Source organism: Elaeis guineensis, chromosome 6 (assembly GCF_000442705.2).
Source record: "Elaeis guineensis isolate ETL-2024a chromosome 6, EG11, whole genome shotgun sequence".
Taxonomy (NCBI): domain Eukaryota; kingdom Viridiplantae; phylum Streptophyta; class Magnoliopsida; order Arecales; family Arecaceae; genus Elaeis; species Elaeis guineensis.
In genome coordinates this window covers 18,336,193-18,361,981 of record NC_025998.2, presented here as the reverse complement: position 1 = coordinate 18,361,981, position 25,789 = coordinate 18,336,193, and the positions used below count along the sequence as shown (strand labels likewise).

The following is a 25,789-nucleotide window of genomic DNA, read 5'->3' as shown; positions in this document are numbered from 1 at the left end:
AGCTGTGTTTCCTAAACCCCCCCCCCCCCCCCCCCCCAAGAATAAAGAAATAAAAGAGTGCGGTAGTTCTTGCAACGCTATTTTTTTTTTTGTTTTATTTCTTTGTTTTTTTATTGTTCACTACGGCAATTATCCAGCAGCGGTTTATCACGTAGATATTGATCAAACGGTCCACATCTTTTATCAATCCTGGTCTCTTCAAAAAGCGGATGGATGCGATCGTTTTCCAAAGTTGAATAGGACGTTCGAACTGGTTCAGCTTACCAAAACCGGGTCGTCCCCAGCATCCAGAGCATGCCGAAACCGAAAACGCATAAAATATCTCCGACGGAACCGATGGAAGGATCCTCCACCGTCAGCCGCTGATAACTTGTCGAATTTCCGGGCCAATTCCAATTCTTCCCCCCTCAAACCCAAATGGGTTGGCTTCGGGTTCCCCATAGCACGCTGGCTTCAAGCGTCTAAACCGGTGGATTTGTCCCTTTACGGAGAGAAAGGGCAGGTAGGGGAAGAAAACTAGCTCATGGCTGTGGCGGCTGGGCCTTCTTCCTCCTTCTCTTGGCCTTCCATCTCTCCCTCTTCTAGTTATTTTCATAAGAATCTGAAGGCAAGTTGCTTCGCTTCTTCTTTTATTCGGTTTATTTGCAGTTCGTCTGAATTTATTCTTTTTTCTGATTATAAAACCGCCTCGAATCTGATAAATATTTGAAGCTTGAGATGAAGTGTAGAGAGGAAAAAGAGGAATGATTGGAGCAAAATCTGGAAGAGAAGAAGAAGATTAAGAGAAAGAAAAGAAATACAAAAGAATTTTAAGACAAACAGAGAGGAATATGAGAAAGAATAAGAGGAAGAAGGGAAGGAGCTGAAGCATTCCCACTCATCTTTGTGTACAAATTCGAAGGCCTCGATCAGTGTCGCATTTATTAGATTTAAAACCTAGTTTCTGACTGAAATCCTGTACTGTATGATTAAGAAAAAATTTATCGACTCAATAAAGACCCCTAACCCTGGAAACAGATTGCCGACTAATGACTACCAATACAAGGACTAGTCAGCTATATACAAGATTGGATAAAATCTGATAAAAGACTGAAGCAAATTATGTGACTTTGACTCAAAGTAAGGCATATTAAAGCTCCTTTGGTTGCCCTTTGCTTCACAAAAAAAAAAAAAAGGTCAAACTTATAAGTTAAAAAACCATCTTGCAGATAAAATCCAAGCCTTTAATGATTAATTACTTTGACAATGATTTGAGTAGTGATTTCAGGTGTTATTCATTGTACTGGAGCAATTATATCAAATTATCAGATTCTTGTGGTTGATGAAGGGTCATAGGTTGAATCCTTAACTGATCTTGAAGAAGCAAACTCAAACTGAACCAGTAAACAGACAATATCCTTCAATTTAGAACAACTTGCATTTGTGGAAAGCTAAGATATAAGTTTCTGGTCTCAAAATTGAAGGTATCCACTATGCTTCATGCTTAAAAACATTTTGCATAAGATTGTACCTTTGAATTTTACTAGTCTAGTTTCCGACATTGGATAGACTTGTGTAAGATCCTGGCTACTAAAAATGACTATCTTTTGAAGTTATTTTCCTTTCAATCTAATTATTTGCAGCTTTAACCAATGTTTATAGTAAAATATATGCCAATACTTTGCATTCTTCTACTCATTGTAATTGTTGCTAATTTATCACAATTCTGTCAAATTGTGCTCAACTTGTCTACCGTTCTTCTATAAATTATGCTTTGTCCCGACTGGAGTAACATTAGTTTGAATGTCTTTCAGTTGGCATCATTGATATATTCTCATGGGCAAAAATATGGGATGCTGCAGCGAAATGATGATAAAGGTGTCATTCTCAATCCACCATGATTTATAAAATGCTAGGAAAATTTTTTATCTGCAACTTTCTACAAATTTTGACAAGTTTATCATGTTTGTGCAGTTTATGGGGGAAAATCACTCCAGATTTTACAAAGATCCACTAAGTCAAAGGAAGGGTTTCTAGTAAGGCAATTAATATCTTCTGCTACTTCTGAAGGACAGTCATCATTCAATGAGCCTGATTTGGATACTCCAGAGTCAGATATGTTGGTTTCTGAAAATGACTCTTTAAGAACCAGTCCATCTCATCTTACCATAAGAACTGGAGGAAAACCAGGGTTTATCTCATTCCATGGTATTCCTTACCAAAGAAGAGATGAAACTTTCGAATCTTGTCCCAGCAAGGAAACATCCAAGTTTTTCTGGTTTATTGGTCCAACTGTCTTAGTAGCGTTCTTGGTTTTTCCATCACTGTACTTACGGAAAATGCTTTCTGCCATATTTGAGGACTCTTTATTAACAGGTTCTATCCTTATCTGATTTCTGAGTTACAGTTTTTCTTATATGTTGAGTTGCATTTACTTTTATTTGTTTTTGAAATAAGTTAGTTTTACACATCATTTGGTTTTCTGCTTGGTAAGTGTATTACCATGTGGATGTCTGTGAAGGAATAAAGATGTGTTATTTGTGCCAAGGAAACAGATGACTGTGATGTTGCTCATGATATCAATGGAATCTCTATATTTTGTGAAGTGAGTTTGGGATATTTGATCCAACAGGGTGATTAATGATTTGACAAAAAAAAAAAAAATGAGATTAGGGTTGTGTTTCCATGAAAGCATTGGGTATCATGAATTTAAAGCAAATAGAAGTGAGAAATGCATGAGGCACTCAGCAAAAGTGTCAATGAGGTTAGGGTCTGTCAGGAATGTTGAACTTGGTGGTCTAAATGATAGCCTAGGTATGTGTGAATGGAAAGGACCCACGACACTCAGGAAGGCGAGCTTCCATATTGTTGTTTAAAGTTGAACAATTTACAAAAAGAACCTCAGGCCTTATTGATAGGACTCAGTCTATACATTAGGGTAGTGATTCATCAACCTGTGAAAATTGGCTATTAACTTGATGTCAACCCTCTTAATTGGTGCTATATTTCCAACCTAGGCATTTTTGAGCAAAGGAGTTGCCATAAAACTTAGAGGGATAATGGATGTTTAGGGAACCTGTGTTGAATTCCCTGCCCAAGCTGGTACAACCAGGAAGTTAGTTTTAGGCTGCCTTTGGCTGCGGAATATGTTTAGCCCAATATAAGGCTAAAGTGATGAATAAAATAGGGGTTCAAATGGAGAAATAATGGGGAATGAGGAAGAGGTCTATTTCATTCAGGATAATTCTTTTATGTTTTGAAGGGATAACTGGGCAAAAATAATCTTAAACATGCTAATTCTGCCAGAAGAGAATGGTGTTTGGCAGGATAGGATGGAATAAACAGGAAAAAGTGAGTTGTGCCAGCTTGGGTTTAACCACAACCAAATACATCTTTAAACTTTTGCCACCAAATAAAGTTCCTAGATAGGGGAGGAAGAAGGCACGGCTTAATTTAGGGAATTGCCCATATCCTTAAGGCACAAACTATAAGCTAAATAGTATGATTGAGTTGGATTTTTAAAGCTAAACTCCTTAAAGTGTGTTGAGCTTGCAACTATATTTTGTTTCTCAAAAATTTTACATCAATATAACTGATCAAAACCATTAGTTTTGTTATAGAAAGTACATTCTTAACTAATCCGAGCCTATTTTTAAGGCATTCTGCCTTAATTGATTTCAGCTTTTGTTATTATTAACATAATTCTTTTGTCAGTATCATGATATCAGGGGTTCTGGAGGAGGTCTATTATTTGTTCGTCAATATCGTGACATCAGGGTTTTGTTGTTGTTGTTGTTCTTTTTATTTCTTTCTTTTTTTTTTCCTTCCCTTTTTCCTTTTTTTTTTTTTTTTTTTTTTGCGGTAGGGGCGGCGGGGGGGGGGGGGGTGCAAAGGGCATTATTTTGGTTTTTAAAGGTGAGCCATTTTTCTTATTATTTTGAGCTTTGAGGATGTATAATTTGTGGACAAACAACCACTCAGGAGTCAACAGTGTGATTAAAATTTGCTGTATAGAATGAAACTGGTCGTAGTAGAAATTTAGTGTAACTAAGAGATTTTGTTTGCATGGACATCAAAATTCCACTTTCAACCTTTCTATGTGAGAAGCAATCATTGTTGTCCTTTTGCATTTGAGGGTGAAGGAAGCAAACAGCTGTTATTTTGCTTGTCCTATCGTATGAAATTTTAATTTTGATCCTTGGTTTTATGCTATGATATAAGGTGTGCAATGTGGTGGTATAAAATGGAAGACAAAGTGCCTCGTAAAACAAATTTTTTTGGCCATCAAATCTGGAATTAAACTATGCGATGAAATGCTCTTTATCTAAACAGATTTATATGAAACACAAGTTGACTAATTAGATTATTTATATATGATGGATTTCCTTATTTGTACAGCCAAATGATGTAAAAATAACCAATGAGAACTCTGCTTTCAAAATAAAAGTTAAAACAAGAGATGAGAGGAATGACTTTCTTTTCCAAAAGGATATTTCTAAGCAGAAATGATAATCAGACTCCATTTTGGTTGAACCTAACATGTGCTTCTTTCTTTCTCTTTTTTTCTTTTTTTGGCTGAGCTTGTCTTCTTCTGTTAGTCGAGCCAGAATTCTATTACATCACAAAGTAAATTGCGCACTTGAAAGTTTATCCTAAGACTTGATGTGCTTCACCATGATTCCATCTCAATTGTGCTTTTGCTTGTACAATTTTCTGACTATACGTAACTTAAATTTTCTGGCCTCTAGGTTTAACTTCATGTTAATAATCATCAACAAGGTTTAGTTTTCTCTATTGTTATTGTCACATGATCCCTGTAAATGTGGCTTGCAAAAAAATTACTTGGTGTATATAACTTAACCATGTGAACCTTTTCCATGCTTTTGCTGGACTTATCAAGTTATTAATCATGTTAAACCTTGTTCATTCTTCATGTGCAGATTTTCTAATACTGTTCTTTACAGAAGCTCTTTTTTATAGTGGAGTTGCAATTTTTGTTATGCTAGTTGATCTTGTCTGGAGACCTGTACAGCAATTAGCACCTCTAAATAATTATTGGCCAAAAACCCAGTATGGTCTTCGTGTGTCATCTGTTGTAACTTTGGCTCTGAGCCTTATAATTCCTCTTCTAACAATGGGTATGGTTTGGCCATGGACTGGGCCAGCAGCTTCAGCTACTCTTGCACCATATCTAGTAGGAACTGTTGTACAGTTTGCATTTGAGCAGTATGCGCGTTATCAAAAGTCGCCTGCTTGGCCGGTCATTCCTGTCATCTTCCAGGTGAGTACTTTGTTACCCAAGTAGCTGTGGATATGATAACGATCCTGATGTCATGAGGTATTTCAGCGGTGAAGGTGGTTGCTGAAAATTGCTACCTGAAAAAAGTGTGGGATAAGATGTAAAATGCTTATTGCTCATAACTTATTTATTTATTTTGGAGTGCAAATACTAAAAACTGTACATTTAAAATGTTCTCAATTTTAACTTAATCATGTCGGATTTGTTAGATAAAAGAAAGGAGCAACATCATACCAGTTGAAATATCTGAAACTATGAACTAGATGCGGGGACTGTTGGGCTTGAGCCTTTGTTTCTGTTGCAAGGTAGGGATGGCAATGGGTCGGGGATCAGCCAATACCTGTACCTGCCCCACAAGTAAAAACCTCATGCTTATACTTGCCTCGGGTCAGATCGGATAGTGGTGCGGTCAGTCGAGTAGGGTAGATAAGACGGGCTGGGTGGGTCGGTAAGGAACACATCATGCAAATATTATAAGATAATTGTAACTTTGAAATGAGAGATTTAGATTAAGCTAATATTTGATCAGTTTTGAGGCGAGGCATATCATTACCCGTACTTGACCCAAACTCTCTTCGGGTGTTTTATTTAGAACCCATGTCCCCTCCCTTGGGTTTTAATACCTGACCTGCCCCATTGGGTCGGGTACCCAATGGGCTGGTTACAATTTCCATCCCTATTGCCAGGTTGCGCTTGGGCTCATGTCTCGATCTGAGCTTACTGATCTACAACCATATCGATGCCATCCTTAGTCAAGAGAGGAGGGGAAAGGGACTGTTGTTGGTGCTGCTACAGGTTAAAGATGTTGAATATTGTCGTGGGACTAGGAAGTCTTGGAATTAATCTGGTAATAGATGATTTAGGTGGATTAGGTCTCTTTATAAAGAAGGCTTTGGATGTTGTTACTCATGTCAATAGTATGATGATCTAGGTTGGCTTCTATGTAAAGAGGATCAGGAAAGACTTTCCATTCTCCTCGCTAAATATATGGTCAAATTGTTAGCTTGGTGTCTTTTGGTCTTCATTTTGAGTCAAGGGAATCGGATGGCAGCTGGCAAAGACTGCATGGAAGTCATGAAGAGGTGTATTGTAGGAAAGCAAATTGTATGCATGCAAGTATGGTGAACTTGTTAGTTTGGATGTCACTCCTTGGCAGATCTTATTATTTTGTGATTTCTGTCTCTCTTGCAAAACACTGACTGATCTTAATTACTTCATTACTGTTTTCTGCTTTTAATACAACTAAAGCAACTAGCTTGGCAGTGAATTCTCATATTATGTTATCATGTTATCTTTTGAAAATATTTTTTTAATTGCTACCATTTGAATCTGTCCAAATGATATATCTAACATCTTAAACAGCATACTAGAAAAAAAGTTGTGTAATTTATCTTGACTCATTCTTTGTGCATTTATATAACTTATTTCCTTAATTTTAATTGATTCGTGGACTTTCTTCCTTCATACGGTGAGCCATAATCGACAGAATTGGAGTTAAAACCACTAAAACCATTTGCAGAATTGGAAACTCATTTGATCCGGAAGAAACTAAAGCAAGGTTTTCAAAATTTGTTTTCAGCGTTTTGATAAAGTGTGAGGTATTGCAGTCCATTCATCTTGATGGTCAGTTGGTACGGCTCCAAGTTATATTGCTTCATGAAAAATAATAACTAAAATTAATTATTTTTGGTGTAACCTATTGAGTTCAAGGGACTTAAGGAACCTTGTGCGTGGAAATCTCCATTGAATGCAAGGACTGAGCCTGGGGAGTTTTCTGTCTTGCTGCATCCTTTCACTCTGGCTGCATGATATGTTCAAATTTTAACAACAGTAGTAATATGGACTTGTTGATTTGGCCTATAATATGATAGTGTTTTGTTTTTTTTGGTTGTAAAAATAGAAGGGGGTACCTTTTCCCTGAACTTAACCATCAAGTCTATGTACCTTTTCCTTGAACTTAACCATCAAGCGTTCTCTTACTAACATGGGACCAACTCATTGGAATAAAATCTTATCAGGTGAAGTCTGACTATGCTGTCAACCTCTAAAATTGTGCTGATCTTTTTGGTCAAGGCAACCTTTAGAAATAGATCGGTGTGACATGTCAGATGGTAGGCATTAGACCTAACCTGTTTTGTTTACAATTACATACATCAAAATCTCATGAAACCAGGGAGCAAATGATCCAATTTCCTATTCTTGGAAAGGAAGAGTGAACGGCCACTACTTGATATAGGAAACTGCCTTCATCCCTTAGATATATTATATGCCAAAGAACCAAACTGAAGTGCACAATTCGAGAATATCTCTTGCAATTGTTTTCTGAAGTTGTAGATATGATGGTGGTATTTACTAACCATGTTTTACGCTGGTGTCTATGTAATTTTGAGAAAGAGAAAGTTAGAGTTTAGTCAACAACATCAGATATTATGATTTCAGTAATGTCAATACAATTGGAAACTGCATGTAAAGATAGTAATAATTCAAAAATCAGGAATTATATCTAATAAACTGGGAGTTGTATGACATCATCTTTTTGATTCTTGAATGCACTATGTGAAGATGAAGAATTCCTCATGTTGTTCAAAGGCAAAAATGTTGAAGTTATTTCAATGACTGTTGTGTAGGCCATTCCATATGAGAATTTATTCAATCACACTTGAGCTAGTTTCCAGATGATAAAATTTCAGCCCATGGTATGTAGCATGATAATACTCTTTTGCTCTTGCCATTATAATGAAATTTTCTTTTAACACACACACACACACACACACACCCCAACTCGGTTATAATTTAAATAGAATTCTTTTAAATTCTGCAAAAAATCTGCCTATAAATTACTATTTATTGGGAATATATGAGTTCTCGTTTGTTCTTTCGTATTGCTAGTGGACATGTATACATACTCATCTATGTCTATCGGCTGTCTTAAGTTACTTGAATTTCACATTACTGGTACTTATATCTGATTTAGTTAATTGCAAATTACTTCTGAGTAAAAAGAAAAAAAAAAAGTTAGTATGATTGTTGTTCTTGAATAAGGGGGAGATTTCCAGTCAATCATCATTAATTCTTGGATGTGAAAGACTTATGGGAAATGATTTTGTATTCCTTCAGGTGTATAGATTACATCAATTGAATAGAGCAGCTCAGCTGGTGGCAGCACTCTCCTTTTCAGTGAGAGCAGCTGAGGTAACATCGCAAACATTGGCTATAAGCAACTCTTTGGCGACTCTATTGGTTGTTCTCCAAATCCTTGGAGTTATTTGCATCTGGTCACTTTCAAGCTTCCTCATGAGGTTCCTTCCTTCTTCCCAAGCTATACCCGAGTCTTGATCCTACTGTAAGGTTCATGAGCTTCCCTCATAGTAGAAATTGCATTTTGTTTGCACTGCAAAAGTTTATCTCGCCTTTTGGGTTGGCGATGTGATACAAGCAATTCAGCACCATATGCATGGAAGCTGATGGTTATAAAATTCCATCTAAGAGTAGCTGCGACACTTTAAATGCAGAGAGGAAGTTTTAAACTGCAAATGTACCTACCGTCACTGGCTTACAATGGCATTGTCGATCAGAAACCTTTGGGTCTCAATCCTTGAAGTATGTGTGGAGATGTGAAGTCAGGGGGAAAAAAGAGAGAAGTTAAAAATGATGGTTGACTGGATTATGCAACCGTTCTTGTGCTTCTTTCATCTTCTTTCTGGGTGAAACATGCTATAAGCTTTCTTGAACATGCACCCAAGCCTTCTAACAGCTGAAAGAATTGCACTGAGAAAGCTTATTTCTTTCTGACATGCTACATCTTGTGCGTACTGTGTATTATAGAATTAGCATGACTTTTGGTGTAGAGCTGTCAGCTTCCCAATAATAACTTTGCCTTAAATGTGAACCACCTTTCTACTTGCACTCATTCAACAGTATGGCAAAGAAGTGGCGAAAAAGTGGGAGCTCAAGTTTTCTTACATAAATGAGCGTCTTCCATGTTAATGTAAAGGTTGTTTATTGCTTTGTGTAATTCTTGTTTTATCAGACAGATGTCTCCAAAAGACCACTTTCTACTTTTAATGAAGTGTCTTTTAGTGGACCCAATCTGTCTCTTATCACTTGTCGTTTCCGGTAAAAATGATAACTAGCAGACTTCTGTAGCTTCTGTTGAGTACATTTCCTGAATGTCTGAAAGGGAGTTTGATCTCTCTTCATCCACATAGCTTTGACCCATGAAATCAATTTGACTATATACCATTGTGCACTGGCTTCTTCTGTGGTGTTCATGGTTTGGGTTGGTTCTTTAAGCGCCTGCCACATTATAACAATCAAGATGTTTTTTTTACCACTATAATGTGGTGCTTTTATGAAGGCTGCTGCAGCTTTCCCTTGCATGCCAAGAATGCAAGCACTAAGTTTTTGAAATCCCATGCTTCTTAACCTAAGTCAGATAATATTACAATTAGTTTCTTGTTTGGAAATGCAAAATTTGGTGTTTATAAGCGTGAATGAATGTGATTGAAGAAAAGGATCTCCGGACGGTGGATCTCAGAGGAGCATGGCTAGCTGTCATTCAATACTTTTTACGGTGATAAAGGCATTTTGTTTCTCTCTCTTTTTTGGGACTGCTTGTAATATGGCTTTCCCTTGAAGTAAGTTTCTTCCCCCTCTACGGTTGATCTTACTTAAGAGTTTCATTGATCTCCAATTGATGGGACGGTCCTGCATTGGTGCTCAAGAGGGCAGAGGTTGGTTGAAATTTTTAGTTGGATCACATCAATTGTTGAGTTGATGGACGAGTCCAACTAAGAACCGACACACTTTTTTTTCTCTTTTTATCTATATTTGTGCGTATTAGTTCATGCTTGGACTTGTGTATACTGAACTGGTTGATCTGCTCCAACTAATGATTTTTTCATCTAAAGGGACATTCCAAAGGAGTATGCTTCTTACACAGTGGATGGAGGTACCATAAATAATGGATTGGCATTAGGTCACTATCATATAATGAGCTTCAAGATTCGAGTAAGGCAAGGAAGATTTCATTACAGATCACTGTTGATACTTCCTGAAGTAGCATCTCTCTCTCACCCCCCCCCACCACACCCCCCCCACCCTTTAGTTGGACGTTTTCTTTTGCACTAAAAGTAGAGAACAAACCTCTTCAATTAGCTGATGCCAAGGGGCTTGGGATAAGTATGAGCGGTATCAGTCACAACTCGAGCAAAGATGCATGAGGAATGCATGCAGCCGGAACAAAGCGAAGCCTGCAGTCGTTTTCCCGCGATGCCCTCCGGAGGTGGAGGCATGACCACAGCTCCCAGCCGAACCCGTTCCACACCCTCCATTTCTCGTCTTCGACTTCGACCACCAAATTCTCCCCCGCCCTCAGGTCCCTCAAGAAGAAACTAGCCGTTGGGGCCCTCCCCACCATCCACCGAACCGCCAAAGCCTTCAAATCCTACGCCGAGACCTGCGCTTCCCTCCTCCGCCAATGCGCCGACCACCATCCCCTTGCCCTCGGCCCAGCCCTCCACGCCCACACCATCAAGTCAGGCGTGTCCGCGGACCGCTCCATCTCCACCAAGCTCTTGACCATGTACTCCAACTGGGGCTGGGTCGCCTACCGCGACCGGGTCTTCGGAGAGGCCGACGGATTCGATCTCTTCTCCTGGAACTACATGATCGCCGCCTGCACTCGATGCGGTGATCTCGGTGCCGCACGCCACCTCTTTGATAGAATGCCCGAGAGGAACGTGGTCACGTGGACTGTTATGGTCGATGGCCACATGAAGTGCGGCAAGGTCCAAGAGTCGATTGAGTATTTTGAGAGGAATCCGTTCCGAACTGTGATCTCGTGGACTGCGATGATATGTGGCTTCGTCCAGAATGGGCTGTATTTTGATGCTCTGTTGATCTTCCACAGGATGCTCGAATCCAGCTTGATGCCAAACGAGGTAACTTTTACTTCAGTGGTTAGAGCTTGCATCGGTGCAGGTGAATTTGACTTGGGGAAGAGTATCGTGGGGCTGATTATTAAGACTAATTTTGAGCGGAATCTTTCGGTGTGTAATTCCTTGATTACTTTGTATCTCAGGATGGGCGATGTGGATTTGGCAAGGAGAGTTTTTGATGAAATGGAGGAAAGGGATGTTGTCTCATGGACTGTACTCCTTGATGTGTATGCACAGATTGGAGACCTGGTGGAAGCCCGTCGGATCTTTAAGAGATGCCTGAAAGGAATGAGGTTTCCTGGAGCACCATGATTGCAAGATATAGCCAGAATGGGGAAGCCTTGGAGGCATTAAGGATGTTTTATCACATGCTTCATGATGGTTACAGGCCGAATGTCTCCTGTTTTTCTAGTGCACTTAGTGCTTCATCGAACCTTGAGAACTTGCTGTTTGGGTCTAATGTCCATTGCCATGCTATAAAGGTTGGGTTTGACAGTGATGTTTATGTTGCTAGTTCTTTGATCGACATGTATTTCAGATGTGGGAAGCTTATAGATGGGCATCAGGTGTTTGACTTGCTTCCAGAGAAGAACATGGTATGCTGGAATTCCATGATTGCTGGTCTTTGCTACAATGGAAAAATGGAAGAAGCTGAGGAACTTTTCAAGAATATGCTAGTGAAAAATGTTGTCTCTTGGAATGCAATAATTTCTGGTTATGCACAGAATGAACGTTATAGTAAGGTGTTGGAGACCTTTGATGACATGTTAATGTCTGGGCAAACTCCAAGCCAGATGACCTTTTCCAGTGTTCTTCATGCTTGTGCTAATTTGTCTTCACTAGAGAAAGGCAAAAACCTTCATACCAAGATTTTAAAACTTGGAATTCAGGATGAAGTTTTCATGGGAACTGCACTTATTGATATGTATGCTAAATCTGGAGATATAGAGAGCTCTAAGAAAGTGTTCTGTAGGATGCCTGAAAAGAATGAGATATCCTGGACTGCCATGATACAGGGACTTGCTGATAATGGTTTTGCAGAGGAGTCGATAATCTTATTCGAGGAAATGAAAAAAATAGCAATAGTTCCAACCGAAGCTATCTTCTTATCCATTCTTTTCACTTGTTCGCATTGTGGTTTGGTAGATAAAGGGTTCCATTATTTTGAATCAATGAAAAAGGTATATGGCATAATGCCCAAAGAGAAACACTATACTTGCATGGTTGATTTATTAGCTCGAGCTGGGCATCTGAGAGAGGCTGAGGAATTGATAAGCATGATGCCAGTTCAACCTGAAGCTAATTCATGGGCAGCTTTATTGAGTGCTTGTAGCATGTATGGAGATGAGGAGATAGGGGAGAGAGCTGCTAAGAAGTTGTGGGAGTCGGAGAAGAACAATTCAGCAGGGTATGTCTTGCTTGCAAATTTGTATGCATCCTGCAGGAGATGGAAAGATGCAGCCAAGGTGAGGACACTGATGAAAAAGACTGGGTTGAAGAAAGGTGGAGGATGTAGTTGGATTCAGATAAAAGATCAATTTCACACTTTCTTTTCTTGGGATGTAAAACACCAAAAGTCATCAGAGATTTATGGGGTTTTGCAACTCTTAACATCAGAAATGATGGCTTAATGGTTACAGATATACAGGCTTCAGATGGCGTATAGCTTGACAACCTGGGAACAGGATTTTTCCTGGCTATTGGTTGAATCTTTGGCTTTATCTGAGAATCAAATCCAGAATTCTCTAGATGATGATCTTCTGTCAGACAAGATGAAGAGCAGCCAAAGTGCCAATATTTGGTGCATTTTCAGGTGTAAACAAAAAGCAATTCAGTCAAAAAAAAGTTGTGCCATTTGATTAAAATGGAGGGCTGGAGTAGACAGAGTTTTATGAAAGTTGAAGTTAGCTTCACTCAGATACCTGAGGTAACGAGGAGTGGAAATCTTGAGTTTTAAAGCTTCTTTTCATGACAGTTTCAGGCTTTCAAAAAGGTTATGTATATATACATGGAACTGTGGGTCAAATGATAAAGCATGGACTGAGTCTCTTCACATATGTTTCTCATAATGCACAAACTATGGTGATCTCCAAAGTTGGTGCATTCTTATGATAAGTTTGGAGTTTTATGTATATCAGCGGAATCAAATTCCATTCAGCTCTGTGACGACAGGCAGTTGTCCATATGAGCTAACTAATTCAGCACTAGAACCCAATGCTTTGTACTTAGATAAAGTCAGTAAGTTGCAAACTTTGCCCAAAACTAATTGGAATAATTGGATTTTGGACCACGATTCTTTGGATCGGAAGTAGGAATTTAAGAAGTCACCTTTTGAATTTCAAATGGGATTTTTGAAGTATAGGCTGGTAAGCTGATTTGCCATGGCTAGAGCTGTTGTGATACTTGTTATTCAATAAACTATATATGATGTTTATCACGTAAGACTTGGTTGTTACTTTCGGTATTATATTGATTCTTATTTGAAACCACATTATCAATCAATAAGAAAGAAAAATAAAAAGAGAACCAAATGACAATGCTTCTTATGTGTTGTACGATGTTTACCAGTATCACTACTGTCAGATACTCAATGCTATGGTCATCTCAAGAACATTATCTTCCTGCATCTTTTTATATTTCATCAATGTAAATGGTGCACCTGTTGGAGAAGTTCATGATAAACTGCTTAGATGGACCTAATAAGATATTATCTATGTTATTGAAGAGTTACTGATCAAAAGCTACCCTACAAACAATTTACTATGAGATGTAGTGCAGATTCTGGATTTTAGAGGGCAACAATAATGGTCAGAGAACTACATATAGTTCAGTGAAAAGAAGAGGAAGATGGTGATGTTGATGATGAGTTTTGATTAGTATTACATAATCTCTTCTTCTCTGGAATTTAACTTTTGAATCACTCCCTGCTTATCAACGCATCAGAAAAACCATCACCTTCTTACTATCCAAAGTTCAGAAGGGAAGCCCATGATAACAATATAGTAGCCCTAGAAATTGAATAGCCATACTTCCTAGCAAGTGTGATTGGATGACTTTATTAGGGGCTTGATGGACCTACTGGTCCTTTGCAAGCAACCAATGCTTAAAGGCTCAAGAGGACCTTGTGACTCCCCATATGACTTCCAGCAGAAGGCGTCCTGCTGAAATTGAGATGCATTAACTGGTGATAGCCGGATATCAGTCAATTTGATGCCCGTGCATGGATTGCTGTCACTGCAAGCAAGATGCATTGGTTGGTATGAATATGTCCCAGTTATCCTTTTGTACATGACTCCTGAAACAGCCACTGCATCAGTCTTGTTCTTGCATGCCTTCTTGTTGCAGTAATACTGATCAATCACAACTGGGATCTCAACATTGGAGACTCGAACATCGGAAAATATGACATTCCTGACAGATCCTAGACCTCCCTGTGATGAAAGTTTAGGAGTTATAAATCAACTATTTTTGTAGCATCTCTTAAATCACAAGGTAAGATTACATGGCTTTTTTTGGTGGACACATATTTAGTATTACAGTACATCTAAATCAATTTTTACATGTCTTCTTAGTATTTACCTGCCATGTTTTGATCCTTACTCCAGACAGAGCATTTTGAACATTGATGCTATCAACAGTGACATTGGAGACACAGGCTAGGCTATTGCCTTTCCCGAGTCCTCCTATGCTGCCATAGTTTCAGGATAGGTTAGTATTATTATCATTTTTGGAGAAAATTCTAAAAACAATCAGATTCATATTTTTTTAGGTTCGAGTCTTGTTTGTCCTTGACCTGATTCCATGGCCTGGGCTGCAGTTGATATGGTGTATGTGAATATTTGAGCATCCAGTTTGTATTGATACACAATCATCACCTGGAAATGTATTAAGGAGCACAATATTTACAATTATTTATATGAAACCTGGAAAATGTAGGGTTGCTGAAATCCACTTGGATAAGCCATGCAGATTTAGATCAGCCAGTCTTACCACATCCAATGTTAGAATGCTTGATTTCAACATCATGTGTGTTTTGAAGGTGAATGCCATCAGTGTTGGGGCTATCTTCGGGAGAAGAGATGGTGATGTTTTTCACTTTGATACCCTGAGAGCTATCAAACTTCAGGTGGCATTGAGGGCTATTGATGATTTGGACACCACGAACTGTGACATTGTAACTCTTGTAGAATCTCACTGCCTAAAAGTAAGAAAATTATTGATTTTTTATCTTTTTTTTTTCCTACTTAAAAACATCCGTCTGCCCACAGTTAGAAACAGAGAAACAAAATGCAAGAGCAAATTTAAGAGTGAGAAAGATTTCATACAGTTGGTCTCATCTTAAGGGACTGATGTTTGATTTCTTTCTGCAAGAAATGAAATTTAGTCATTTTAGCCCCATATTTAGTCTCTGTAAAGAAAAGAAATATTTAGAATAATTGTGTTTATGTGGATGTCATTCGTGTATGTTGCAGGTACACACATAAAGATGATAATCTTCATCCAACCTGTGTGTGCATGTGTGTTCATGTTTGTGGGCATGCATGTGCCTGTGCTTGTGTATACGGGTGCGTGCATACATTTATGCTTGTGTGCACATGTGCACATGCATGTAAAGATGGTAGCCTTTATCTGACCTGTGTGTGTCGGCTTTGAGAGAAATTCCAGAATGTAGAGCCTTGACCATCAAATGTGCCACGTCCTTGGATGGTGAAATCGTTAAGCCACTTCAAGTTCATCCATTGGAAGAGATTTGATTTGGGCCAGGCAGCCACACCGGTAGGTGCTATGATGTCCCCATCTATCTGTAAGTACAGCATCATACTAGCCTTTTTTATTTTGAAGTTTGTTTTAAGCATTCCCCTTTTTTCTTGCTTTCAGTTTCAAAACTGCACAAATTTGAATATAAAAAGACCACCCTAACTTCAGTGAAGCCCCCCCCCCTCCTCTCTCTCTTCCTGCTCGCTCTTTTTTAAAAAAAAAACTCTAGAGGATAAAAGAATGTATGACAAAGTTAGCAAAATCACAAAGAAGGGAATACTTTTGGCCAGAAAATCAGTGTTATTAGAGACCTGGAGGTTTAGGTGAGGCATGCAAGGGCCTTGGAGAGTGACTGGTCTGATAAGAAATCTGAACTCTGATGGAATCTTCACAGTTGCTCCAGGAATCAAGCAAGCAGCTTTCCATGCTGATATAAGTGCCTATCCATACATACTTAGTATTACCATCTTGCTGTAACTTAAGTAAAAGCAGCACAAATACTGCCAATAATATTAGTTGTTAAACCATTGGAACTCAATATAAAATAACTGTCAACTGTATATACAAAAGCATGTTGAATAAACGTTTTCTCAAATAGCAAGCTTTTACTTGGCACTGGGTATCATATGAATGAGGTAATCTTGAATGAAAGGTGATAGCTGAGAGAATAACTAGAGTTTTTATCTTTAATCTGCTGCAAGCAAAACTTTGAATTGTGGGTGTGAAGAAAGACTTGTTCTGCATTCAGAAGTAGCAGATATTGACAGGATACGTGATTGACTGAATGAATTGAGAAGAAAGTGAAAGCTTGATTGGTAACAAAAGGAAAACATACAAGCAAACTAAAAAAATCATGCACAACGCCCTTCTTGTACTTGATATAATATGGTTAATGCATGTATTTAGGAAAATAGAGGAATAAATTTCAAAAGTTCAAAACTATGAAACTTATACATGATATAATCTTGAACGGAAAAAAACAGAGAGGATTACTGGAAAATTTGTGCTAAAAATAGCTTGAGAATAAAAAAAGAAAGGAATATCTTAAAATGATGAAAACTTCATACTGATGAACATAAACATACATACATACATATATCCAGATTGTGGTTACAAACTAAATTGCAATCTTAGTGTATATGTAAGACTAATGTGAAAAAAATGAAAAATCTTCTAGTGTTCTTTATACCTTGGAGTCGTCAGAAATTCCATCTCCCATGGCTCCAAAAGATATAACATCAAAAATCTTTGAATGTGGCTTATAGAAACCATTATGGTGAGCTGAGGAAGTGGAAGAACTATTAAAATGATCAAAATCATGGTCATGTCTGCCATCTTTACTTCCTTCATGCTTATGAACTCTGCTTTGCTTTCTGTGACTTGTCACTGCTGACAGCATAGGAAATGTGTTAGAAAGAACCAACCAAAGAAGTACATGAAAAACAAGCAAGAGACTTCTATTTGTCATCTTCTCTGCAACTTATTGCTGCAGTTTTCAGTATATTCTCCTGCTGACTATCTTTGTCTTGGCAAGGTGCTCGTCTTGTATAGGTGGCTGAATGCTGTTTATAAAAGCTTAGATTACACAAATGCCCCTGATCTTATTCAAAATTGTAGATGCCATTTTATCTGTATGCTTATGATATATTACTTGAAGAAGGGCTGGAACTGCTGTGTTTGAGAATTAGTTTCAGCTAGGCGCTGCTCATGTCTCTTTGAGCAGCTAGTTGAAGGTTGTTTGTAACAAAAACTGCCCCTTGTCTTACTCAGAATTGCAGATGCCTTTTCATTTGCTTGTTTAGAGAATATTGCAAGAAGACTTTCACTTTATTTATATTTGGTTGAAGAAAGTTTATTTCATAACCTGATCAGAAGGGATTCTGCTAATCAGCCATAGTGCACCACATTTTGTTGGAAATTTGCTGTCAGTCAAGTGATTTGAGTTCAAAGTGCAAACAAGTATGTGCTAGAAAAAACTCTTTCGCTTTTCAAATGCTCATTCTTTTAGTGTAAAATGCTCAGCATGTATGATCATGATACAATGTCTAGCTGGGACGGCCTACACTCTCAGAAATGAGAGGATGAATAGAAAGACATGTCTTATAGTATAACAGATAAGAATATGCCGGGGAGCTGTTTATTTTTATTTTTATTTTTACATTAGAAGAGGTTTAAAGTCCAAAAGATACATCCTCATATGATAAGAATATGATGGAATTGTCAGATTTATTTTTATAGTTTTATTAGAGGTTATGTCATTTCCATGAAAACATGATCTAAATTGAGGCGTGTCATCAGTTCCTTTTGCCTTTGCCACAAGATCCAAAGCATGCCATCCAAGATACCTTTTTCTTTTTCTTCTCTCGCATGCTGACCAACTTTTTGTTTTTGGTCTGGATATGCTAACTTTTTTGCAATGTACTTAAGTCCCGCCAAAACTCGCAACTAGTGCAACCTTAAACGCTTCATTTTGTGATGATTGATGTGAGACAATTGGATTGAAGGTTCATCAGTGGAGAGGAGATTGGCTCTTGATTTAGTTTATACATTAAAGTAGAGTTGCTTTAAACTGCTGCAGTTGGAAGACGAACACATGGTATGGTTGGCTCCTCATACCGGATATTTTGTGCCCTTTATTGATATTTTACATGTATGCCGTGCTATCCTCCTCGAAAGCAGGTGGTCCTTCCTCCAACCTCTTCATAGAAAACCATCTCCCCTGGATATCCTGGCACAGTTTGTACCACTTTTGGATGTTCACTAAAGTACCACCTCAACTCTGGCAGCCTCCACAAGCTCAAACACTCTTGGTTCAAAAATTCTGTTCTCTTTTCTTTTAAATTTTAAAGACCCAACAGAGGGTGGTAAAGCCTCTGCAATCTATAATGGGAGCTACCTTTTGTTGAGAATGTGGGTAGCACGTTCAGGAGATGGGGAGGGACGAAAAGGTGAAGAAGAGTCATATATATATATATATATATATATATATATGCCCCATTGAGCAGCTATTTTTTTGGACCTTTTTCGCTTTATATAGATGGGCAGCATGAAAATGAGATGCAGCTTTGTTCCTCCGCAGCACATGGGGCTGTGCTCATCAGCGCCTGAGCGAGTGGTCCGGCATATAATTTATTCAGGAGTTTGTGTGACCAATTCCAGGGTTTCATTTGGAGGTTGTATTGGCTCAAGATGGTGATATTCATTCTCTGCTGTTGCCACAAGACTAAAAGTAGAGCTTGGTGGTGGGTGGAAATCCAAGATGACTGGATGCTTCCAAATTCTGAAATAAAAATTCGATCATCAGAGATTTTTGGTAGATGCTTAAGTTAGTCAGAATTTTGAGAACAGAGAGAAATTAATAAATGAGATATCTTTTTTGTCTTTCAAAAGAACTTACTTATGGGTTCTCCATGTTTTTCTTTTATAGAGAGAAAAAAATATGTTACTTTAATAATCAGTAATTATAATGGAGAATCATTGTCCACGATGTGTGAGTAGTGGTTAATTAGTGGTATTAACTTATGCATCTTATTTTGTCATAACTGTTCAGAATTTAAGAGAGGTGGCATCAGCCCATTTTTTCCTTGCAATGGCTTAATGTCTTTGGGACTTCAAAGTCATTGGTTGGAATCCGACCATGGGGTCGTGCTAGTCCGATGAGGTTGTTGGCTACTAGTCGAGGACTATGCCCAATGATGGATACCAAGGATAAAGGTGAAATGGTATGATCCCACAACATCTGCAATTCAAGTTGCAAGGATTTCATTTAAATAGCAGGTTTTCATAATAAAGGACTTCATATGCAGCTTGGTAGATGGCAGGTTTTTATAATATCATGCATAGGGCAGGGAAATTATTTGTGAAAATATTATATTTTGTGATATCTTGCTTGCTTTAAAAGAGCTCTATTGCATAGATTGGCCTCCTAAATTGGAGAACATTTGAGGGGTTAGTAGCTCATTTCGTCCAGATGAACTATTAATTGTGTGCTATTAAATTTCCTAATGCGTGTAACTTACTCTCTCTGTTTCCGTGACATGGAGGCAACATGGGAGTCAAATGCATGGCCAGCTACTTATCCACCACCGTGTAAGGATGTGCTATTTTAGTCTGTACACATAGGCTGTGGACTGTGCAAGGATATCCACGAATATTTTCAATCTAACAGTCTCTTATAGGCCATAGCTGAAAGGCCATCAGATCCATAATTTCATAGCTCAAGTAATTCCATAATTCCTCTCTCTCTCTCTCTCTCCCCCTCCATACATATGTAGATCTAGCCATTAGATGTTATGTCTGGTCCACGTATCCAAATCAGATCCTAGGTGAGCAGCACTAGCTTGGCTCATTTATAATATTGACTACGAGGACCTGAAATTCTTAAGTTTCTGATAGAAATCTTGATAGGAAATCATAATGATTGTAAAACAGAGTTTGAGGAAAAGAAAAGAGATGGAGAATCCCTGATATAACTTGGAATCAGTTTCTCTGCACAGTGTGGTTTTGCCTATAGGACAGTCAAATTAGTTCATGTGTTACATAGGGACCTAATATTACATAGTGAAGTTTTTAAAGAAAATATTAGGCTGAAAGGGGCTAAGAATGATGTTATATATTGTCAATGGGAGGAATCTGTAATTTGTTATCACACAGACAATATTTAAACTATTTCCTGCAGTTGTATTGTTTATACTCTTTCAAATGTAAATCCTGAGAATAAATTCTACTAACCAAAGGGAGCTAAAAACTGAAGTGTTTTTATGTCCTGTACAAGGTACACTATCATTGTGAAATATGAGTCCGATACAACGAAGTTCTTTTACACCTTGAACGGCTCCAAAAGTATCCAGCAGAAATTGATAATGTAAGTATAATGATCTGCACAATTTTACATGCATTGAAAATTTTTCTAACATGAGAAGGGGTTAGAGAAAAGGTGGTTGATGAACATATATTGATGACACCTTTTCCATTTTGTAGTATCACCAAATTGGCCACAACAATGGTCTTCTTCCCAACATGAGTTACGTTCCACTGTAATTATCTCGGTCATGCCTCTCTGTTCCAAATATCAAATGATAGAACGCCACCGCCATTTGCCATCACCCCAAGTATGTAGTTGAAAAATATTGTATTTCCCAGATAATTTAAATTTGTGATTATATCTTGATAGGTTCAGCTGGCCAGAAGAAACTGTTATAGAATACTCCATTGTCTTAGTCCTTCTGTATACTTTTCAATTAGAGAAACAAGAATTAGAGTAGGTTGAATGAGTGTCGTCTGACTGCTTCTTGTTGGTGAGACTTTGGAGAAATCTTATGAGAGTAAAATATATTTGGCAATATCATATTGATTTAAACATTATGAAGCAAGAGCATCCGGCCTGTTCATCATAAGTTTTGCCAAATGAGAATAAAATGTGGGCAATATTCCACTCAAAAAAAATGTGGGCAATATGGTATAACTAGAAAACGTGCAGATTGTTTATCATACATTAATGAACTACGGGAGAATGCGATGATGGAAAACCAGTTGTAAATATTTTATCATATGCAACAATGACTTGGAAGGCCTGAGTGAGTGGCTGAACTTGGATTTGTGTACATGGATCAGAATACTGATGAATATGTGTGTGAAAAATGAACTAATCTTTCGCCAAGTATTTGATGTTGACTAAGAATATGAAGGAGGATTATAGAACTAATCCCCCTTTGGTAGGATAAGGTTTGGTAGTAATTTATATCAATTTAATTGATTCAGAGGATACGTGTATTCTGATTTCTCTTTCATGGTGGCTTTGAGTTGTCAATGCAACGGTAGAAGCTTCTCTCTGTCTGTGTGCGCGTGCAAGCAAGGGAAAGAACTTAAAAATCTACAAATCTATGCATTAGAACTCTCATTTATTTGCCTCTTGTCCTCAAGTTTCACAGCGTCCAACAGTCTTAACATGGTCTTCAGTTAGCTGACCTTTGATCAGTGAATATATCTCCAAGAAAAGAAACAGCTGAACTTCTTTAAAGAATAACTGCACTCCAGCTTCAGTGTAAAGATATGATGTTGCTACTTCATTCTGTTGGAGAACGCTGTACTGTTCACTCAGGGGTCCAGTTAAGGGTCTGAGAAAAAGCATGAAAGAATTATCAAAGGTTGCAATTTTACAATTGATTCAGGTGTTTATGGAGTCAAATATTGATAGGACCGCTTCGGCTTAAGACTTTTTTCTGTCGAAAGACATACATTCCACGAAGAAATGAAGGATTTTGCCATTGAAAATCTTAAGCTCTTCACTGCAACATTGTCGCATGTCAGGAAGTGGTACGATTCAAAATGCTGGCCTTTGTGATTATGGTTTCTGCTATCTTTCAGATAAGTTAGCACTGGTCTAAAATAAAATGGTTGTCAACTATAGTTTGGAGAAAGGATGAAAATGCTCAGCTCCTCGGAAAGAATAAAATGCTCTCCTTTTCCTATCTTCTATATCTTCTCTTTAAACCTTTCTTCATTCTTTTTTTGTTCATTATTTTCTGTATTTCCTTTGTTTCATTTTTCATTATCTTAATGAAATTGGCTGGTATTGCCTCCCTTCTCTCAAAAACTAAAATAATACATCGATGTTATTTACAGATCTATTGGCATTACATTAAACTTCTTATTGAATGTGATAATAAGTGAGTCAGCAGGTCAGGTTTCATCAGTAGAAGCTTTGCATGATTCTGGTTCTCTTAGATGGTTTATTTATGTCATCAAACAAAGTGTTCCAACCTGCAGCATTAACTGGTTGGATGAGCAGTGCTGACAGACCACAGAGATACATTATTTAGAAGTTATCAACATTCATGCGACCTCATGTTAATCTACTTTTCTGAAGAAATTAAATCTGATCATCACACTCATTAACAGTCATAACTTATTGGTTCATAATGAATACGAATAAATCAAATAAGCATAGTTCAGAGGAACACAAAACAGAGGAACAGAAGCCCCCATCCTCTTATTTTCTCATTCTGTAACATCTAAACCAGAGGAACACAAAACAGAGGATTCTATATCCACAAATGAAACTCAGCATCACCCCTAGATTGCTCCACCTCTGAGACTCTTCCAACCCTTGCTGCCTCAAGAACATTCCTCCATCAAGAACACATCCCTGTTCCTCTCTATCCAAGCATGCCTGCCTCCCCCTTTGCCCACCATACTCATTGACGACGAAAGCCTCGAATGGATACTTAAATAAGCTCAAGTAGTGCATGAAGATCCAATACCTGGGTATGCTCTTCTTCGCTATGAAATAGCCTGAGAAGAGGAAGAACGAGCCCATGAGACCGGAAATCACCGAGTTCCCCATAATGAAATTAGGCACAAGGGCACTGAAGCATGCGACGAATGAGTTGGCCATCAGCATCACCATCCACACCACCAAAGAGAAGTAGAGAAACCCATCCATTTCCCTCCTGAGACCCACCAACCAATACACTGGAGTGGTGTAGAGAAGTGCAGCCGATAGAAGGAAAGGCACGAAGACAAGGGCATTGGCTATCACGTAGGAAGAAACCCTGTAGGCCCCTCTTGAGGTCTCTCTTTCAAGGATCCTCCTTTCCTGCAAGAAGATGGGCAGCCCTTCTGTCGTCGAGGACAGAAGGAAGGTGAGGCTGAAGGCAAAGAACCCCACCCTGGCTTGCAGGTTGGTTACATTCATAAATATCGTTCCGAGCCCGAAACCGGCCGCCACCGATTGGATCATTCTACCTGCAATCAGCTGCCTGGTTCTTACGACATTCCTAAAGAACCTCTCTGTGAGGATGATGACCTCCCCACACCGGGAATTCGCATAAAAGATGTGGTCTTCTTTGGCACCAGAGTTTGGCAGTCTAGTAATTACCTCTTCTGATGGAGTTGTGGATTCTACTACCAGAGTGGCCATGGCATCCATGGCAAACTCTAGCACGTTGACGTGGGGTGGAATGCAATGGCCGGAGTCCTTTAGCCGGCTCTCTAGAAGGGCGATCGTTCCCTGATGCCGGACGGTCCCGCCGGAGATGAGCACGACCTGGTCGATGAGCTCGAGGATCCGAAACCCCGGCTGATGTATGGTGAAAACGATCGTCTTACCCTGGTGTACGGCCATGGACTTGAGCAAGGCGATGATGTGGAGAGCCGAGGCAGAGTCCAGACCGGACGTCGGCTCGTCGAGGAGGAGCACGGCCGGGTTGTGCACCAAGTCGACGCCGATGGACACGCGGCGCCTCTCGCCGCCCGATATGCCACCAGCCCTCGAACGGGCTACGTGGGCCAGTCCCAGCTCTCTGATGAGCTCCCTCACTCGGGCGGCGGACTCGCCCCGGGTGGCTCGGAGCCTCAGCCGGGCGCTGTAGGTGAGACACTCCTCGACGGTCAGCAGCGGGAAGAGCGCGTCGTCCTGGGTGACGTACCCGGAGACCCTCCGGTAGCGGGAGACGTCCATCCGGCGACCGTTCACGAGGATCTCACCCGAGATTCTGCTGGGATGTATCATCCCGGCGAGGACCGATAGCAGTGTAGTCTTCCCAGCGCCGCTGGGACCGACGATGGCCATGAGCTCGCCTGGCTGGGCCTCGCAACTCACGTCCCTTAGAATGACTCTGGAACTGCTGCCGCTGGCGGCCGTGCCATAGCATTGCCGGTGGAAAGCGAGCCGGCTCGTCGGCAGATTGTATGAGAGTGATTTGGTTTGGATCCGGTATTGACGTCGCCAGCCTCCAGGTTTGGGTGACTTCACCGGCGATTCCATGGAGGAGAAAGAGGAGAGGATGGAGAAGTGTGTGGTGAGAGAATGAAATGGAGGAGAGAAGGGTGTGAGAAGGGGGGTGGGATTGGTGCTGGGGGAGGAGGAGATGAGCTAACACACCAAACTTGCACCGCCGTGGCCAACCTCATGCAAAATGGTACCCTTAGGGTGCTACGTGCCTTGACCTGGCGGCTTTTTTTTTTTTTTTTGTGCTAAATACTTCTGTGTGTCTCTGGTGCAGGGAATTGGTTTGTATCACCACCATATTTTACCATTTGCAATTGTCGATCTGTTGCATTGTACATAGAGCAGATATTATTTGATTTCAATGCGCTTGTGGAGGCTATAAGCTTTGAGTATGTGGAGGACTCACAGGATATAAAGGGGACCCGGACAAAACAAAACAAAGGCGGAGGAGTGGAGTAGGGTGCAACTTTTTTTTGGTGAGCAGAAATGTTGACCAGGTGCACCATAGAGTTTGGTGGGGTTGGGCCGGGGGCAGGCCTCGCCCAACCATCACAACTGCCCTTCTAACGGTTCTATTGGGGCCAAAAAATATAAAAAATAAAAACTGGGCTGTCCAATTAAGGAGAGCCAGTAGATGTTGGGCTGGATGATTGGATGGATCTGTTGCATTCCTATTTTCCTTTTTGGGCAAACGATGACGATTCCAAATTAAGATATAGTGGCAGTTGGTGGGATTTTTTTTTTTTTTTGGTTAGTGTTTAGTAGGCTTTTGATGCCTCGTTTCATTCATAATTACATTGAATTCTTTCATTTATAAATTGTTATGTGTCTACCTAAGTTTGTCTTTGTTTATGTCTATAATTACCAGAGCTTGGTTTGTGCGCCTGCACGGAAGTTGCGACCGCAGGAGAGGTGGGAATGTGTCTCGATTTTTTTTTTTTTGGGGTGAGGCGGAAAGATGTTACCCAACAGGTATAGATACATCCAAAAAAAAAAAATTAAAAAAATAAAATATCTCGAAACTCACCGTGAACAACCTCAAGCTCCATCCACAAGATTTCTTCCAAACGATTCGTAATATAG

The 25,789-nt window shown here is 39.4% G+C and overlaps 4 protein-coding genes across 7 annotated transcripts; 2 read left to right on the top strand and 2 right to left on the bottom strand.

Moving 5' to 3' along the window:
- The first annotated feature begins 259 nt into the window (after positions 1-259).
- On the top strand, positions 260-9,367 carry LOC105047033 (uncharacterized). Of its 4 annotated transcripts, none has more exons than XM_073259296.1 (6): positions 260-607; positions 1,794-1,857; positions 1,954-2,355; positions 4,920-5,260; positions 7,906-7,974; positions 8,396-8,534. In XM_073259296.1, the coding sequence occupies exons 1-5, from the start codon at positions 524-526 to the stop codon at positions 7,939-7,941; spliced, it is 927 nt and encodes a 308-aa protein (XP_073115397.1). In that variant the 5' UTR covers positions 260-523; the 3' UTR covers positions 7,942-7,974; positions 8,396-8,534. The 4 variants fall into 4 exon arrangements, with proteins under 4 accessions (XP_073115397.1, XP_073115395.1, XP_073115396.1 ...); XM_073259294.1 differs by lacking the exon at positions 7,906-7,974 and adding an exon at positions 8,791-9,367 and having other exon boundaries at positions 264-607; positions 8,396-8,621; XM_073259295.1 differs by lacking the exon at positions 7,906-7,974 and adding an exon at positions 1,268-1,463 and having other exon boundaries at positions 264-607; positions 8,396-9,367.
- A 153-nt stretch (positions 9,368-9,520) lies between these two features.
- LOC105047034 (pentatricopeptide repeat-containing protein At2g13600-like) lies at positions 9,521-17,781 on the top strand. Its single transcript, XM_073259293.1, is given in 5 exon segments — positions 9,521-11,485; positions 11,488-14,709; positions 14,823-14,925; positions 15,257-15,421; positions 15,690-17,781. Coding segments are annotated over 2 exon segments (2,343 nt in total). The 5' UTR covers positions 9,521-10,503; the 3' UTR covers positions 12,849-14,709; positions 14,823-14,925; positions 15,257-15,421; positions 15,690-17,781.
- Positions 14,250-17,443, bottom strand: LOC105047130 (polygalacturonase At1g48100). The gene is made up of 8 exons (XM_073259297.1): positions 17,165-17,443; positions 16,287-16,415; positions 15,852-16,019; positions 15,543-15,581; positions 15,208-15,415; positions 15,011-15,092; positions 14,797-14,905; positions 14,250-14,648 (listed from the first exon to the last, which is right to left on the bottom strand). The coding sequence occupies exons 1-8, from the start codon at positions 17,441-17,443 to the stop codon at positions 14,250-14,252; spliced, it is 1,413 nt and encodes a 470-aa protein (XP_073115398.1).
- A 5,043-nt stretch (positions 17,782-22,824) lies between the features above and the next one.
- Positions 22,825-24,819, bottom strand: LOC105047035 (ABC transporter G family member 10-like). The gene has a single exon (XM_010925819.2). It carries the CDS (start codon positions 24,740-24,742, stop codon positions 22,967-22,969), a length of 1,776 nt encoding a protein of 591 aa, XP_010924121.1. The 5' UTR covers positions 24,743-24,819; the 3' UTR covers positions 22,825-22,966.
- Positions 24,820-25,789: the final 970 nt, after the last annotated feature.